Source organism: Symphalangus syndactylus, chromosome 5 (assembly GCF_028878055.3).
Source record: "Symphalangus syndactylus isolate Jambi chromosome 5, NHGRI_mSymSyn1-v2.1_pri, whole genome shotgun sequence".
NCBI classification, from domain to species: Eukaryota; Metazoa; Chordata; class Mammalia; order Primates; family Hylobatidae; genus Symphalangus; species Symphalangus syndactylus.
In genome coordinates, this window is record NC_072427.2 from 54,820,660 (window position 1) to 54,840,000 (window position 19,341).

The following is a 19,341-nucleotide window of genomic DNA, read 5'->3' on the forward strand; positions in this document are numbered from 1 at the left end:
GCTTCCACCTTTGGAATAATGATGCTATGAACATGGGTATTATGTGTGTAATCCCAGCACTTCAGGAGGCCAAAGCAGGTGGATTGCTTGAGCTCAGGAGTTTGAGACCAACTGGGGCAACACGGCAAAACCCCATCTCTACAAAAAATACAAAAATTAGTCAGGCATGGTGGTGTGCACCTGTAGTCCAAGCTACCTAAGAGGCTGAGGTGAGAGGATTGCCTGAGTCTGGGAGGTCCAGGCTGCAATGAGCCGTCTTTGTGCCACTGCACTCCAGCCTGGGTGACAGAGTAACAGCCTGTCACACACGTTCTCTTTCTCTCTCTCTCTCACACACATACACACACACACACACACACACACACACACACACACACACACACCTCTTTGAGTCCCTGCTTTCAATTCATTTGGGTATTTATCCAGAAGTAGAATTTGTTTGATTTTTTTGAGGGGTCACCATGCCATTTTCCACAGTGGCTGCACCATCTTACATTCCCACCAGAAATGCACAAGGGTTCTAATTTCTCCATATCTTGACTAACACTTGCTCCTTTCTTTTTTTTCTTTTTTCTTTTTTTAAATAATATAGCTGGCCGGGTCTGGTGGCTCACGCCTGTAATCCCAGCACTTTGGGAGGCTGAGGTGGGCAGATCATGAGGTCATGAGATCGAGACCATCCTGGCTAACATGGTGAAACCCCATCTCCATTAAAAATACAAAAAAATTAGCCAGGCGTGGTGGCGGGCGCCTGTAGTCCCAGCTACTCGGGATGCTGAGTCAGGAGAATGGCGTGAACCCGGGAGGCGGAGCTTGCAGTGAGCCGAGATCATGCCACTGCACTCCAGCCTGGATGACAGAGCGAGACTCCGTCTCAAAAACAAAAGAGTTAGTAATATAGCTATCCTGATGGATGTGAAGTGGTATCACATTATGGTTTTAATTTGCATTTCCCCAATGATGAGTGATGAGTATCTTTTCAGGTGTTCACAGGACACTCGTTTATCTTCTTAGGAGAAATGTCTATTCAAGTCATTTTCCCACTTTTAAATTGGGTTCTTTGTCATTTTATTTTGAGTAGTTCTATTCATAATCTGAATACATAGCATATATCTCTGGTCAAGATAAATGCTTTGCATATATTTCTTTCCATGTTATAGTTTGTCTTTTCACTTTCTTGACAATGTGCTTTGATGTACAAAAGTGTTTAACTTTGATGAACTATAATTTGTTTATTTTTTCTTTCATTGCTCATACTTTTGTTGTCATATCTAAGAATCTACAGCCAGAGCCGAGGTCACAAAGGTTTATGCCTATGTTTTCTTCTAAGACTTCCATAGTTTTTGCTCTTTTATTTAGGTCCATTTTGAGTTAACTTTTGATTATGATATGAACTTGGGGTCCAAATTCTTTCTTTTTGTAAGTACAAGTCCAGTTGTCCCAGCACCATCTGTTGAAGATTATTCTTTCTCCCATTGAATGAACTTGGCACCCTTGTTAAAGATCAGTTGTCCTTAGATGTGTGGATTTATTTGTGGACCTTCAATTATATTCCAATGGTCTAGATGTCTACTCTTATGCCATTACCATGCTGTTTAGATTACGATATCTTTGTGGTAAGTTTTGAAATCTAGAAGTATAAGTCTTTCAACTTTGTTCTTTTTCAAGACCCTTTGGCTATCTGGCAACCCTTGGAATTCCATATGATTTTGAAGATTGGCTTTTCCATTTCTGCAAAAAGGGCTGTTGGAGTTTTGATAGAGATTGCTTTGAATCTGTAGAGAATTTGGGGTGTTGTCATCTTAATATTGTCTTTCTATGCATGAACATAGCATGTCTTTTCATTTATTTAGGTCTTTAATTTATTTGAGCAATGTTTTCAGTGTACAAGTCTTTCACTTACTTGGTTAAATTTATTCCCAGGTATTTCATTCTTTTAGATATTATTGTAATTGTCTTATTGTTTTCCTTTTCAGATTGTTCATTATTGGTGTATAGAAACACAACTAATTTCTATGTGCTGATCTTGTACCTGGTAACTTTGCTGAATTTGTTTATTAGTTCTAGTAGCTTTCTTGTGAATTCTTTGAGATTTTCTATATATCAAATCATGTCATCTGCAAATAGAGATAGTTTTGCTTCTTCCTTTACAATTTGGATGTCCTTTATTTCCTTTTCTTGTCTAATTGTTCTGGCTGAACTTCTAGTAAAATATTGAACAGTGGTGGTGAATGTGGACATTCACCACATGTCAAGTTCCTGATCTTGGGAAGAAGCTTTCAGTCTCTCACCATTGATTATGATGTTAGTGGTGGGTCTTTCATAAATGTCCTTTATCATGTTGAGGAAGTTAAGGGAAAGTGAGTTTTAAAAATGCTATTCATAGAAATAATTGGAGGCCTAGAATGATAATATCTTTCTTTAGAGAGAATTTTCTATTGCTTTTGCCAGCTCCTAGGGGCTTGTGCAATGCAGGATTGGGGTTTCTGGGCACCTGCAAAAAGAGGGAAGTTTGACTTATTTCCTGCTCCAGGGGTGCAGCCATTTGGGGTTCTGTCACGAGGCAGGGGACTGGTTTACTGGGTCCCCACCTTTGGAGACTCGTGGACTCAAATTCATCTGATTCTGTGTGCAGCTGTCAGAGCTAGAAAGGCAGCCCACGTGCTGCACACACCTCTCCGCATTCCTTCTCCTATTGCATCTAGGCCTGGTGTTCCCTCATTATCTCCATAATCTTTGATACTTTTAAGGAGATACTTAAAAAAAAAATCCCCCTGGTTTCTAAGTTGTCTTTAGTAGGAGAAGTAGCTGGTCTGCCATTCCTAGAAGTAGAGTTTCTCCCCTATTACTCTTCCAGAGGCAGAAATTGTGAGATCCAAGCACAACTCTCTACTGTGTTAGACAGGCTAGATTCTTTCTCATCCATTATGTATGGAGAGGTACAGGTCAAAAAGAGCAGGAATCTGAAACAAGCATGTGGTGACTGAGGCATTTGTAAGTGTTCCTCGTCTCCCCATGGTGCAAGCAGCCCTGAAACCTGTCTTTCAGCAAGAAGCTCAGCCACCTTGTCATGCTTTGCTTAAGAACAATGGTCTTGGGCGGGTGTGGTGGCTCACATCTGTAATCCCGGCACTTCGGGAGGCCAAGGCAAGTGGATCACAAAGTCAAGAGATCTAGACCATCCTGGTCAACATGGTGAAACCCCGTCTCTACTAAAAATACAAAAATTAGCTGGGCATGGGGGCACGCGCCTGTAGTCCCAGCTACTCAGGAGGCTGAGGCAGGAGAATCGCTTGAACCCGGGAGGCAGAGGTTGCAGTGAGCTGAGATCGTGCCACTGCACTCCAGCCTGATGACAGAGTGAGGTCTTTAAAAAAAAGCAAAAACAAACAAACAAAACCCAAAAGAACAGTGGTTTTGTCTATTAGTCCCATCTGATCTAGGGAGAAGAAAAGCCATAACTTGGTTCGAGGGGTCTCCAAGAATCTTCTGTAACACTAGGACATGTATGATTATAATGCTTTTATAAGAGACAAACACTGAAGATCAAAGAGAGTCAATGAGTTGTCGTGATCAGTGCCAGGGAGGCTAAGCTCAGGTCAGCACCCTCTCTCCCTACCTTTCTCCTTCCCTTCTTTCTGTTCTTTTCCTCCTTTCCCTTTCATTCTTCTTTCCTTTCTTTATGATTCACTCCCATGAAATCAACTCACTTTAACTACTTTTATCTCCCTATTTATATCTCCAAATTACAAGTGTTCATCAAGGTAACTTTGGCTGTTGCATTTAATACAACAGGATTAAAAAATTCTGTAAAACATAGTATGAAATAAAATTTTTTGGAGGCCATTGATTTGGACAGAGCTCCTGCCAACAGGCCAAATTAAAATGGAGTCAGTCATGTTAAAGTCCTAATCCACCAAGCTGAAATTCAGTTGTTTAGCTGACTTTATGAGAAATCAGGAGAAGGAGAGGAAGAAGGGTAGGGGAAAGACAAACACAGAGAGAAAGAGAGAGAGAGAGAGGGAGAGAGACAGGGAGACAGAAAGAGAGAAGAGAGAGAGAGGGAAAGAGAGAGAGAGAGAGAATAGACAAATATCCAAAAAGGCCAGTTTGAGCAGACATGATAAGGAAGTTCCCTGTTTTAACCATTATGGGGAAAGTAACTTTGAAACAACTAATCTGCTTTTTGTTCCTCATTTCTACTTTCTTCAATCTTTTTCTGTCTATACATACTCACTGCCCACATGGCAGAGTGGAGTTCTCTGAAGCTCTTATGATTCTGAGGGCTGCCTTATTCATGAATTGTTCATTGTTTAAGTAAACTCTGTTAAATTTATTTGTCTAAAGTTTTCATTTTATCAATAGAACTACTTATCGATAGAAATGCAAAGTAATTTTAATTTCTAGATCAGTCTCTCCCTCTGGATGCAAACGAAATTTTACAGCGAAGGTAGATCCCTCTCCTAACCCACCTTCACCAAAATCTCCTGCTGTGCTGCTTGGAGCTCTCTTTCCGTACCTTTCATAAATAAATAAATAAAACAAGTCAATTCACATATATTTTGGAAGCATCTCTCATTCATAAATGGGAGATCACTGGAGGTCACCAACTGGCTCCCCCCTCTATTTAACTCATCACTGACACCTCCGAAACATCTCCCAAACACACCCAATTCTCAACATCTCCACTATCCCCACTTTAATCCAAAACACTATCACCTCTTGCCAGCTGACAGTAACAGCCTCTGAACACTCTTTCACTTGGGCACCCCTCAACCCATTTTTGGTATTGTGGTCAGAAAACTCTTTTCAAATCTCCTTATCATCTGATTCTTTTTTTTTTGGCGGGGGGGTGGGCGGGTGGGTGGGGGGGCACTGTGTAGTCTCCATAACACTGAACCCAGTGTGCCGCCAGTCTTCCCACTAGACCGAAAGTTCTCTGAGTACAGGGGGCTTGCAACTCATTCTTCGATCTTCAGTGCCTGGCACATAGTGGGTGTGTACTATTTTTTGAATAGTATATAATGTCAATAAACTGTAATTCACTGATTTGTTAGGCTATTGTCTGTTTCTCTTTGAGTCCCTTAAAGGCAGGGATTTTTGTCTGTTTGTTCACTGATGTACCCTAAGAACGTAAAAAAAAAAGCCTTATGATTAGAGAGCTCTTTATGAACTTTTGTTGGAGGAATGAATGAACGGATGAACGAATGAATGAATGAATGAATGAGGGAGATGATCACAATGCGAACCTAACTTCCTGCCAGTCCAGGGTCATGCCTTGTATTGTTTCAAGCTCTTAAAAAGTGCTGCACTGCGAACTTCTAGGCAGAAAATATCTCCAGGAAATTGGAATTTGTACTGGAGTGCTTTAAACAATGGTGGCCACAGGCTTAGTCCCGTTACAGATAAGAACTGGGGGAGAAGGCAGCGTTTGGCCACGGGCCAGCATTTTGAGATCAGCCACTCTATCTGTGGAATTCCCTACCCCCTATTCATCCCTTGGCCATCTCGTTAAATTGGAAAATAAATCCCATCCCTGCTAAGGTGTTGGCTGATAAAGGCTTGAGCTATAGCCCCTTCAAGGGGAATTTGCATTTTAATAGAGGATCGTCAAGCCCCAAAGGAATCAATATCTCTAACGGTGAAATTTCAGGCACCAGCAACCGAGATATTTTGGGACTACACTCTCCAGCGTTTCTCATCAACAGTAAGGTCTGCCAGAAAGCCACGGAAGAATGGTCTCAGGAAATGACCGGCCGTTTCCCTTTATTACTCTAACTTTGCCTTTTCAGGTCTGGTCCCTTCAGACTCCCTAACGCTGGTGATCTCTTAATCTGTCAGTGCAGCCCTTTTCAACACAAGCAGAGTCTTAAAGTTGGCTCATCAACAGGGCCACAAAGGAATTATGGCAATCAAAACTTGCAGGTTTTCCTGGTATTCCAAGGGAGCCAGTACTTAGATATTTTAAACTCTATGTTGGCAAGAGGGAGTGGAGATGGTTTAATCGGTTATTAATGATATTGCGCATTTAAATTCGTTTTGTACAATTTTTTTTTAAAGCCCAAACTTTTAACTTGTATCAAAAGATGCAAACCAAAGGTGGGTAAGAGACATCGTGTGTGTCCTGGCAATGTTCTCGGAATGTCCTCCAGAGCTGAGTTCTCGGCGGATGGCTTGGGAGATTCTCGAACTGCAGAAAAGCAGCATCTTGGATCTTGGATTTCTGCATTCGAGAGGCTCCTGTCCGCCACACCTGCGGCGCAGCGCTCGGAATTTCCCTCCTGTCTGCTCCCAGCCCGTCTCCCCGTCCTCAGCGCCCAGCGCGCCCATCCCGAGCCGTCCCCAGGCTCTGAGGGCTCGGCTGGCCCGCTGCCGCTCCCGGGCCCCTCCGCGCCGCCGACCCAGGGCTCCGCCGCGGAGGCTGATGCCCTTGCCCTTGATGCGCTGCCGCCCCCGCTCTCCTTCCGCAGACCTGCAGCCGCCAGGGCGCGAGGCGTGAGCGCCGAGGCTGGGCCGCGAGGACTGCACCTGCGCCTTCCCCGCCCCTCTCCTGGCTCCCGGGTCCAGGCTCCCGCTCCCGCCCCAGCTGGGGCCCAGCGCACGGCGGCGGGGCTCGCGCCCGGTACGGCAGCAGCGGCGGCGGCTCGCGCCCGCGCTCGGGCCGGGGAGCGCGCGGGGCGGGCGGGGGAGGGCGCAGCGCGGCGCGGCCGGCGGACGGGCGGCGCGGCGGCGGCGGCATGGGCGCGGGCACCGGCGGGGGCTGCGGGCGCCCGGCTCCCCGCCCGGCCCGGCCGGCTCCCGGCGCGCGGCCGCCGCAGCCGCCGCAGTCCCCGCAGCCGGCTGGGAGGCCGTCCCTGCACCCGGCGCAACTTGCCTCGGACCCTCTGTGAGGAGAGGCGGCGGCGGCGCGCGCCGGGCCGGGCGGGAGCGGGCGAGGCGTGCGGGCGCCCGGCGCGATGCCTCCGGCCAGCGGCCCCCGAGCGCCGCGTCCAGCCGCGCTGCCCCGCAGCCTGTCCCGCCTGCGCGAGTGCCCGGGCCGCTCCCGCATCGTGCTGGCGCTCGGGGCCACGCAGATGGCGCTCGGATGCCTCATCGTGGCAGTCAGCTTCGCCGCGCTGGCGCTCACCACCTCGGCCCGCGTCCGCCACTCCTGCCCCTTCTGGGCTGGCTTCTCGGTGAGTGTCTGCGACCAGGCGGGGACGGGCTCCGGGGACTGCGCGGGCCGGAGGGCTAGGCGCTGCGGCCGCCGGGACGCCACCGCGGGCGGCAAGTTCCGGGCGCCAACGCCGGGGTCGAGTAGCTGCAGCGCAGGGCGCAGTTCGAAACTCCAAGCAGAATAACTCCAGGGCCCGGCTCGCCGCTCTCGGAGCATCGCGTTCCCGCTCCTATTGCGCTGATTCCCGGAGTTACTTTTCTTGGAGGAAACAGCAGCCAGGCGCCCGCTGTCCTCTGAGCCCGCAGCGGCCGGAGGGAGCGCCGGGGACACGACCTCGCCAGCCAAGCGGCCGCGGCCGAGGCGAGGAGGTGGGATCCGAACCCGGAGCGGAGCAGCCTGTGGGCGCGCCTCTCGCCTTCGCCGCGGCTCTGGCCGTGGAGGGGGGGGGGTGCGGGGGGCGGGGGAGAGGCGCGTCCCGTCGGGTTTTGGGTCAGCCCGGATATCGGGGACCGGCCGGGCAGCCCCTGTGGCTGCTCGCTGACTTGGCTTCGGGACTTCTGGTTTCCCGCGTCCGCCCAGTACGGCGTGGTTTGTGGGCGACGGGGCTGGGCAGGCGACCCGCATCTGGCGTCCTGGGGCAGGGGGCGGGCAAGGGGGGGCGGCGTGCTTTCTGAGCTCCAGACCTTAAGGATGACCGATTTTCAGACTCTTAACCACCAAATCAGAGAAGCCAGTGGTGAGCAAATCTCCATAGAAGAAAGACATCTCTACTAAAGTGACTGTCCCCAAGAGTTAATTTTTGGCGTTTTGTAGCATTTTGATGAAAGTTGGTTTCTTTCCTATATTAACAAAGAATGGACGTTATGGGAATGGGAGAGATATATATGTAGAGCAGATGTTTATGAAGAGAGGCACTTGTTCTGAGAACTCTTGACATCTGTAACTGCATTTGGTGGATCGTGCTGAAATACATCGCATAGGCTTGTAAACTCGGTATGTTTTACTTCCATCTACAGAAATCCAAACCAATCCTTTATAAGTAATGTTTGCTATTTGTTCTTGAGTTTTAAAATTTGAAAAATTCGTCCAGCTTTGCTTATTTGTTTATTTCAGAATGGTCTTTGTTCTTTAAGTTCATTGCATGGCTTTTACCATAAGATCTGAGCAAAATTGCCTCTGGAACACCTCGATCGATACAGGTGTGGTTGTTCATCCTAATGGGAGTATTAATTTTCAAAGCGTATTTCAGATCAAGGGTGAGCCTTGGAGAGCTGAATAGGAACAACAGACTGTGTGGTCATAGCTGGGAGTATTCAAAGAGAGGAGGTTGGAGGCAAGCACACGGGGGCCATGATTTAAATGCCCCTCTCTATATAGTTTTCACACATCTGTTGCTCAGTTTTTACCATTATTTGATATGCATTGTTCTCATGTCTGTTTAGCGGGCACTGAGGTTTAAGTCTGCTGGAACCAGCCTACAGGTGGCAGAGTGGTGAATTAGCTCCACTTCCTGGCTCCTCCCTGAGCCCGCCCTTCCTGGTTTAGCCTTGGGTTCCCAAGGGTGTGGAGAGAGAACTGCCTTTTAATAATAAACCTAAAGGGGAAAACATTAATTGGACACAGTAGAAAAGCTTATTTATGTGAAAAATGCACATCCCCTACATTTTAGTTTAAAGAGTTAAATAAATGTGTAAAACAGTTAATTCAGTTTGCGTTTGCAGTGTTACTCTCTTCAACAGCTCTAACCTATTTTTTTTTTTTTTTTTTTTTTTTTTTTTTGCCTTAAGAGGCAGGATCTCGCTCTTTTGCCCGGGCTGGAGTGCAGTGACACTATCATAGCTCACGGCAGCCTGGAACTCCTGGGCTGAAGCGATCCTCCTGCCTCTGCCTTGCAAGTAGCTAGGACTACAGGTGTGTACCACCATGCCTGGCTAATAGTAAAAACATTTATTTTTAAGACATGGGGTCTCGTTATGTTGCCCAGGCTGGATTCAAACTCAAACTCCTTATGTCAGGGGATACTCCTGCCTCAGCCTCCCAAAGCACTGAGATTACAAGCTTGAGCCACTGTGCCCGGCCTATAACCTGTTAGTTCTAACTTCCTATGATTCTGAGTAATTCCACACAGTTCTCCTATGTATGGACATTCCTCTAGGCTCTGGGAATCAACAATGAACACAGCACACTCTGCTTACATTTTAGAGATTATAAGATGACTTCTGTCCTGGGTCCTCCATCTCCTACCCTCCTGTCTGTTTTTTCATGGGCTTCTGTTCTGTCTTCAAACTTACTTTGCTGCAAGCACCTTGAAAGTTCTTTCAGTATGGTACAGTGTATACCATTTTTCACCTGTTGTCTACAACTCTTTGCAGAAATGATGATTGGTTCCTGCTGCGTTGAGACAGGTTTGCATGTTAACATGATTGTGAGTGGGGAACACTGACCCATTGCCATGTATATGCCTGCCGTCTGAGATTGGTGCAACTGCCTTGCCAAGGTTGTTCTTCATTTAAGGATGGCAGCTGGGATGGCTGGGCTGGTTTCATACAGAAATCCACACTGTGGGGCTTAGGGCTGCCCTCTGGTTCTCTAAATCTTCTAAAATGAGACCTATGTGCTCTTTAGCAACATATGGCTTTCTAGGCCCTCTCTGTGGTTTGCACATGGTGAAAACCCATTGTAAAAACAACTCTCCTAGATTTAAGAAACAAAATTATTAGCTAAGACAGATAGCCCATGCTTAGTGAGCACTTACTTATTGTGTGTGTAATAGCCTGTTACTCTGGTGGCCTCTGCCTGCTGGTGCTCAGGGTTTTGTGTGGTTCCCTCTCCCTGAGTTTGGACTGGGCCTCTGATTTGCCTTAGCCAGTGGAACACAGCCAAACTGAGCCTGACTCTGTTCCAAGCCAAAGCCTCAAGAAATCTTGGTGCTTCTGCTGAGTAAACTGAGGGGAAGAGGGATGAGTGACTTACCCAAGGTCACTCAGCTATGAAGTAGCTTTGAACTTAGTTGCTCTGAGTTTTTTTTTTTTTATTATTATGCTTTAGGTTTTAGGGTACATGTGCACAATGTACAGGTTTGTTACATATGTATCCATGTGCCATGTTGATTTCATGCACCCATTAACTCGTCATTTAGCATTAGGTATATCTCCTAATGCTGTCCCTCCCCCCTCCCCCAACCCCACAACAGTCCCCGGAGTGTGATGTTCCCCTTCCTGTGTCCATGAGTTCTCATTGTTCAATTCCCACCTATGAGTGAGAACATGCAGTGTTTGGTTTTTTGTCCTTGCGATAGTTTACTAAGAATGATGTTTTCCAGTTTCATCCATGTCCCTACAAAGGACATGAACTCATCATTTTTTATGGCTGCATAGTATTCCATGGTGTATATGTGCCACATTTTCTTAATCCAGTCTATCATTGTTGGACATTTGGGTTGGTTCCAACTCTTTGCTATTGTGAATAGTGCCGCAATAAACATACGTGTGCATGTGTCTTTATAGCAGCATGATTTATAGTCCTTTGGGTATATACCCAGTAATGGGATGGCTGGGTCAAATGGTATTTCTAGTTCCAGATCCCTGAGGAATCGCCACACTGACTTCCACAATGGTTGAACTAGTTTACAGTCCCACCAACAGTGTAAAAGTGTTTCTATTTCTCCACATCCTCTCCAGCACCTGTTGTTTCCTGATTTTTTAATGATGGCCATTGTAACTGGTGTGAGATGGTATCTCACTGTGGTTTTGATTTGCATTTCTCTGATGGCCAGTGATGATGAGCATTTCTTCATGTGTTTTTTGGCTGCATAAATGTCTTCTTTTGAGAAGTGTCTGTTCATGTCCTTTGCCCACTTTTTGATGGGGTTGTTTGTTTTTTTCTTGTAAATTTGTTTGAGTTCATTGTAGATTCTGGATATTAGCCCTTTGTCAGATGAGTAGGTTGCAAAAATTTTCTCCCATTCTGTAGGTTGCCTGTTCACTCTGATGGTAGTTTCTTTTGCTGTGCAGAAGCTCTTTAGTTTAATTAGATCCCATTTGTCAATTTTGGCTTTTGTTGCCATTGCTTTTGGTGTTTTAGACATGAAGTCCTTGCCCACGCCTATGTCCTGAATGGTATTGCCTAGGTTTTCTTGTAGGATTTTAATGGTTTTAGGTCTAACATTTAAGTCTTTAATCCATCTTGAATTAATTTTTGTATAAGGTGTAAGGAAGGGATCCAGTTTCAGCTTTCTACATATGGCTAGCCAGTTTTCCCAGCACCATTTATTAAATAGGGAATCCTTTCCCCATTTCTTGTTTTTGTCAGGTTTGTCAAAGATCAGATAGTTGTAGATATGCGGCATCATTTCTGAGGGCTCTGTTCTGTTCCATTGATCTATGTCTCTGTTGTGGTACCAGTACCATGCTGTTTTGGTTACTGTAGCCTTGTAGTATAGTTTGAAGTCAGGTAGCATGATGCCTCCAGCTTTGTTCTTTTGGCTTAGGATTGACTTGGTGATGCGGGCTCTTTTTTGGTTCCATATGAACTTTAAAGTAGTTTTTTCCAATTCTGTGAAGAAAGTCATTGGTAGCTTGATGGGGATGGCATTGAATCTATAAATTACCTTGGGCAGTATGGCCATTTTCACGATATTGATTCTTCCAACTCATGAGCATGGAATGTTCTTCCATTTGTTTGTATCCACTTTTATTTCATTGAGCAGTGGTTTGTAGTTCTCCTTGAAGAGGTCCTTCACATCCCTTGTAAGTTGGATTCCTAGGTATTTTATTCTCTTTGAAGCAATTGTGAATGGGAGTTCACTCATGATTTGGCTCTCTGTTTGTCTGTTATTGGTGTACAAGAATGCTTGTGATTTTTGTACATTGATTTTGTATCCTGAGACTTTGCTGAAGTTGCTAATCAGCTTGAGATTTTGGGCTGAGACAATGGGGTTTTCTAGATATACAATCATGTCATCTGCAAACAGGGACAATTTGACTTCCTCTTTTCCTAATTGAATACCCTTTATTTCCTTCTCCTGCCTGATTGCTCTGGCCAGAACTTCCAGCACAAGACAGGGATGCCCTCTCTCACCGCTCCTATTCAACATAGTGCTGGAAGTTCTGGCCAGTGCTCTGACTTTTTAGAGGCCAAACTCCTGCTAACCATTAGGCAGAAGGGGATGAAATAAGGCATGCTGGTGAAGGGGTCCACTTCAGCAAGGAGGCTCTCTCGTTCTTAGGAAAAGCATAAAACATGCCTGGAAAGGTGAAGATACAAGAGAAATTTAAGGAGCCATTCCATTGGGCCAAGTTGAAGAAGTTTAAGGTTGCAAGGGGAGGACTCGGCAAGGTTGGAGACAGGAGTGGGTGGCAGGCCTGGCCGGAGGTCTGTGATGAACACAGAGCTGTGCAGTTTCCATTGCTTGAGGACCCCCTGCAGGTGGTTTTCCTGTGCCGGGCTGTGCCAGCCAGTGAGTCAGCAGGTGGATCAGTTCCCTTGTGGATAGACGTCCTGCCCATTTTGAGAGGTAATGAGCTGTGTTCGTAGTTTAGAAGACCAAGAGAGCTGGATGGAGGTCTTGAATAGTTATCCTTTAATAGAGTAGTTTCTAATTTTTCTTGGAGATTTTATTAATGCCCAGAACTCAGGGGCAAACAGCTACATTGTGAGTTATCCACATTACCAGTTACATATGTTGGTAAAGACATAGCCACTGGGAGCTGACTCTGTGTGTGTGTGTGTGTGTGTATATTTTTCCTTTAAAAAGCAACTCCACTGGATTTTTTTCATACTCTGAAATTAATATATAAAAAGTAAAAATAACTGAAAATAAAAAAGTGGCTGGGCACGGTGGCTCACGCCTGTAATCCTAACACTTTGGGAGACTGAGGTGGGCAGACCACTGGAGGTCAGGAGTTGGACAACAGCCTGGCCAACATGGCGAAACCCTGTCTCTACTAAAAATACAAAAAATAGCCAGGTGTGATGGTGGGCGCCTGTAATTCCAGGTACTTGGGAGGCTGAGGCAGGAGAATTGCTTGAGCCCAGGAGGCGGAGGTTGCAGTGAGCCAAGATCACTCCATTGCACTCCAGCCTGGGGGATAAGAGTGAAACTACATCTCAAAAAAAAAAAATGGGCTGGGCGCGGTGGCTTCCGCCTGTAATCCCAGCACTTTGGGAGGCCAAGGCGGGCCGATCACAAGGTCAGGAGATCGAGACCATCCTGGCTAACATGGTGAAACCCTATCTCTACTAAAAAATAAATACAAAAAATTAGCTGGGCATGGTGGCAGGTGCCTGTAGTCCCAGCTACTCGGGAGGCTGAGGCAGGAGAATGGTGTGAACCTAGGAGGTGGAGCTTGCAGTGAGTGAGATCGTGCCACTGCACTCCAGCCTGAGTGATGGAGCAAGACTCTGTCTCAAAAAAAAAAAAAAAATATATATATATATATATATATATATACACACACACGCACACAATGTATAGCTTTTGCCTACCCCAATTCTTTACCCATAGACCACCAACATTACCAGTGTTGTTTAATGCAGTCCTTCCATGCTTCCGTTTACAATCATAAAATGTATTAGAATTTGTATATATATGTATGGAAAATGTTTCTTTTCTTTCCTTTTTTTATTGAGACAGAGCCTCGCACTATCATCCAGGCTGGAGTGCAGTGGTGCGATCTCGGCTCACTGCAAACTCCGCCTCCCGGGTTCACACCATTCTCCTGCCTCAGCCTCCTGAGTAGCTGGGACTACAGGTGCCTGCCACCACACCCTGCTAATTTTTTTGTATTTTTAGTAGAGACAGGGTTTCACTGTGTTAGCCAGGATGGTCTTGATCTCGTGACCTCGTGATCCACCTGCCTCGGCCTCCTAAAGTGCTGAGATTACAGGCGTGAGCCACCGCACCCGGCTGGAAATGTTTCTTTTTGTTTTAAAAACAATTTACAAAAATGACATTATACCACCCATATTACTCTGTAACTTCTTTTAAAAATTTAATGTATAACGAATATTCCCAGCCATAACTCATTATTATTATTTTTTAACACATTATTTTTAATGGCTGTAGAGTAGTCCAAAGTATGAATTATTGCAAGTTATTCAGTTTTTCTCCTGCTTGGAATAATCTCTACCAGTTCTATGTCTCTACAAACAATGCTGCTTATCCAGCCTGAGATGCCACTTCTTTTTTTTTTTTTTTTTGAGGATAGATTCCCCAAAGTGGAATTGTTAGTCGACAAGTATTCAAATTGGGAGTTTTGTTAGCTATTTCTGGATTAATTTTCACAAAAGAATGTAGGCACATCCACCCACAGAAACCTACAGTGTGTGCCCCTTTTCCTGTCCTCTTGCAGCGTGGGATATTAGCAATGCTGAGCATTTTTATTAATTTGATAGAAGCAGAAAGATATTTCATTGGATCTGAATTTCCATGGATACTTTATTATGTGTTGCAAATATTTTCTCATTTTGCTTAATTTTTGGTGTCTTGCCAGATAGAAAATTTTAAAACTTTTAATATAGTGCATCAATTTTGGGAGTACTGACAGTTTTATCATACTAAATCTTCCAATTCAGAAACAGAGTATGTCTCTTCATTTCTTTGTTCCTTGTTTTATGCCCTTCAGAACATGTTTTATGGGGATGTATTCATGGTGGCAAAGTAGTTTTTCAGTCTCCCCTGAACTCCTCCTGGAAGCTAAACCAATCAGCAAGACAGCCATAGATAAAGCTCAAAGAGGATAAGTCAACAAAAGTGATAGGGACTCTCTCCCCACCCCTTTATTCCCAGGACTGGGTGGGTGTGGCCAAACCACTAGCATCAGAAGGACCTGGAGAAGAGCCACAGTGGTCTCAGGGGAGTGATGTGAAATGAAGGGAACTATTGACAGGTGGAACTCAAAAACTACCATGAGCTGCTCACCCTTTAAAGTAGGATGGAAGTCGGGTGGGCAGACCTGAGAGCAACTGGCAAAACTGGAAAGGGGCTCCCAGGCTTCTGGCAACAGGTGAGAGCAACCAACTGTGTGTGGACCTGGGAGAATCGGCGTCGATATGGTGGCACAGGCCTTGGAGAATCTCAGAAACGTACAGTAAGTCCTCCCTTCTAGAAGGACAGCACCTCACCTTGAGCAGAAATTACTGGAAACATACACTAAGTTAAGCAGAAGACAGATGGCGAGAGAAGAAAGGTTCAGATGGTGGAGGTATGGAAGGGGACCCCCAAGGAAAAAGATCTCAAAAACTGCTTTAACAGCGAAAGATAACATCAAAAGCTGAGAGCATATAGCCTTGGAAAAGAAGGACTTCAAAGTTCTAGAGCTGGAGCAAAGGACTAGAGGCAAGAGATCTTTCTGAGCTTTACAAAGGTTCTGGGCTTGATGCTGGGAAACAAGTGGGTACCTGGAGAATTCCTATTTTGAGTCTTTCACAGATCACTAGAGCCAAATGGGAAAGCTATCGTAGTCCATCCCTTCATGAGGAACTTTCCTGATCTATTAGGAACTTCCTCCTAATAGATCAGGAAAATCCACCTTATTTAATCATGGACAACAAAAAAGGAATACGATCCAACTTCATGCAACATTTATTCAGTGAAAACATGATGAAAATGAACATAATGGTACTACTGAAAATGAGAGCACACCAGAAAAATTATAAATTAATATTTCAATATAAGCTAAAAGAAAATAAAGTTTCATAAGAGTAGTATGAATCAGAAACTTTATTTTACTTATTTATTTATTTATTTATTTATTTTTATTTATTTATTTTTGAGACAGAGTCTCGCCGTGTTGCTCAGGCTGGAGTCCAATGAAGCAATCTTGGCTCACTACAACCTCGGCCTCCCGGGTTCAAGTAATTCTCCTGCCTCAGCCTCAGCATCCTGAGTAGCTGGGATTACAGGTACTTTCCACCACACCCAGCTAATTTTTGTATTTTTAGTAGAGACGTGGTTTTGCCATGTTAACCAGGCTGGTCTTCAACTCCTGACCTCAGATGGTCCACCAGCCTCGGCCTCCCAAAGTGTTGGGATTATAGGCATGAGCCACTGCTCCCATCCTGAATCAGAAGTTATAAAAACTACAAAAGATATGGCTAGATAACAGGAAATTATGAAAGGAGAACAGAGAGATATCAGAAAAGAATTTGGAAAAATGAGTTTCAAAAATGAAGACTAAATTAGAAGGAACACGGGAGCAAATAGATATTCTTAGGAAGCACAGAAATAAAAATAGAGGGTGAAAAGGAGAAAAATAATAAAAAAAAGAAGAGGATATAGTGAATTAAAGGAATGTAGGACACAGGCAAAGGAGGTCCAATATATGTATAATTAGTGTCCAGGGACAGAAAAACAAAGCAATAGAATAGCATAAATATTTAGAACTATAATGCAAGAAAACTTTCCTAAAATGAAAGAAGATTTGAAAGGTTACATTGTGTAACTGGGAAAAATCAATGGAGAATAGTCAGCATTGACATATTTCCCTGTAAAATAATGGATTTTAAAGATAAGGAAAAAAACCTGACAGGGTGTGGTGGCTCACACCTGTAATCTCAGCACTTTGGGAGGCTGACGCAGGTGGATCACATGAGCCAGGAGTTGAAGACCAGCCTGGACAACATGGCAAAACCCCGTTTCTACTGAAAATACAAAAAATTAGCTGGGCATGGTGGCACACAGCTGTAGTTCCAACTACTCGGGAGGCTGAGATGGGAGGATCACCTGAGTCTGGGAGGTTGAGGCTACAGTGAGCTGAGATTGCACCATTGCACTCCAATCTGGGTGACAGAGAGAGAGACCCTATCTCAAAAACAAAAACAAAAAACAAAAACAAAACAAAACAAAAAACACCAAAAAAACCAACAACAGAACACACACACACACACACACACACACACAGAACCCTCCCTTGGGCACCAGGTAAAAAGTCCTAGTCATTTGAAGATATGGTACACTGGAACACTCCTAGCCAAATTCTATGCTGAAAAACGATGAAACTCTATCTTAATATTGTTTTCTGCAAATTTATTGAAATAATTTCTAACTTATAGAAAAGTTACAGAACAGAACCAAGAATTCCTGTGTCTCTTCTCTTAAATTCCCGAATTGTAAACATTTTATTGCATTTACCCCATGGCTTGAGCTTGTGCACATTCTCTTTCTCAAGGTAAAAAATTTCTCAATTATCATTAGTCTTTTTCTCAGTGTTTTGGGAGAAAGCTGTGGACGTGATGTTGCTTCACCCCTAAAAAACTCAGTGTATATTCTCACCACTCGTGGATGCTCTTTATGTACTCATCATAAACCTCTCCAAATTAGGAAATTAACATTGGAAGAACATTGTTATCCAATCTGTAGACCCCATTCCAATTTCATCACCTGCCCAAATAGTGTTTCTTTTTCCTCTCTGGCCCAGGGTCCTACCCAGGAACATGAGCATTTCTCATGTGTCTTCACTCTCCTCAGCCTTCCTCTCTGTTTCACGTTTTCTACAGTTTTGAAGGGCACAGGCCTTGCATTCTGTAGGATGACCCTGAACCTGGATCCATCTGATTTATCCTCATGGCCAGACTCGGCTCATGTATTCTTGGCAGGACAATCCCAAAGATGATGCCATGCTTTTCTCAGTGCATGGCATCAGGAGGTGTTGATGTCAGCCCTTCCCACCATTGGTGATATTCACCTTGATCACCTAACATTATTGCTGTCTGCCAGGTGTTATCATTTTAAATTCACCATTTCCCCTTTAATTATAATTTGTGTAAGGAAGTCTCAGATTATGCCAATATCCTGTTTCTGGTCAAACCTCTATCTTTCAACTTCACATCTGTTTATGATTGCCACCCGAACCAGCCTCCTCTATGATGATTGCCAAGTCATAATTTTCTATTTCCATTCCTTGTACCTTTATTTATTTATTTTATTATTATTATTATAATTTTGAGATGGAATCTTGCTCTGTTGCCTAGGCTGGAGTGCAGTGGCGTGATCTTGGCTCACTGCAAGCTCCGCCTACTGGGTTCATGCCATTTTCCTGCCTCAGCCTCCCAAGTAGCTGGGATTATAGGCGCCTGCCACCATGCCCGGCTAATTCTTTTGTATTTTTAGTAGAGATGGGGTTTCACCATGTTAGTCAGGATGGTCTTGATATCCTGACCTTGTGATCGGCCCGCCTCGGCCTCCCAAAGTGCTGGGATTACAGGCGTGAGCCACCACACCCGGCCCATTCCTTCTACATTTATTGTTATTCTACTGTAGGAAGAGCTTTTCCATTCTCTCCTATGTATGTATGTATATATGTATGGATTTATGAATTCATTTTAGAACATGGGGGTGCAGATATCTCTTCATTCATACTGGTTTCATTTCCTTTGGATATATACCCAAAGGTGGAATTGCTACATGGGATGGTTCTATTTTTAAGTTTTAAAGGAGCTTTCGTACTGTTTTCCATAATGGCTGTACTAACTTACCTTCCCACCAACAGAGAAATTTTTCCCCTTTTCTCCATATCTTTGCCAACGTTTGCTGTCTTTTGTCTTTGTGAGAATAGCCATTCTAACAGGTGTGAGATGATATCTCATTGTGGTTTAGATTTGCATTTCCCTGATGATTAGTGATGTTGAGCATTTTTTCATATACCTGTTTGCCATTCGTATGTCTTCTTTTAAAACATGTGTATTCGTGAACTCCAACCACTCTCTCCTTTGTGTCTACATTCTTCTAGTGGTTACACTTTCCTCCTTAACGATCTATTTAAATCTGTGTTTTCCGTTAGTACACCAGACTAAATGACAGCTGTGATCACAATCCCCCTTGCTCAAGCCAAATGGTTTCTTTATACTTTCACCCCCGCCCCCCTTGTCATCTTCTACTCTGTAGCCCCACAGGAAGAATCCCTGGCCCAGTTCATTTAAAAATAATTCTTCAAAAGAAAACGGACCTTGAATATTATGCCAGGGTCTACATAATTTGAGTGTATGAAAGAGATTTTTTTTCCTTTGTATTTCACCTTTTTGTTTGGGGAGATTTCAAACTGGAATTTTGAAAGGGTCAAAAGTACTGTGTCCGATAGTTTTATTGAAGACTAAGGAAATTATAATAAAACCTAGGATGGTTTCTTCAGACTCTGTTGTTTCCATGTTTGATAGTGAGTTTAAACCATGTAGTTCTTTTTTTTTTT

At 44.4% G+C, this 19,341-nt stretch overlaps 1 protein-coding gene across 3 annotated transcripts in view; it reads left to right on the plus strand.

Annotated features, from left to right (window-relative positions):
* Positions 1–6,751: 6,751 nt before the first annotated feature.
* The window catches only part of ENTREP2 (endosomal transmembrane epsin interactor 2), a 455,758-nt gene continuing 443,168 nt past the window's right edge, over positions 6,752–19,341 (plus strand). For 2 of the 3 annotated variants that reach the window (XM_055278517.2, XM_063639057.1), the window contains exon 1: positions 6,756–7,175. In XM_055278517.2, the coding sequence (XP_055134492.1) occupies positions 6,957–7,175 (219 nt within the window). In that variant the 5' untranslated portion in view covers positions 6,756–6,956. Of the gene's footprint in view, positions 7,176–19,341 lie in introns of all 3 variants that reach the window. The other variant, XM_063639058.1, reaches the window with a different exon arrangement.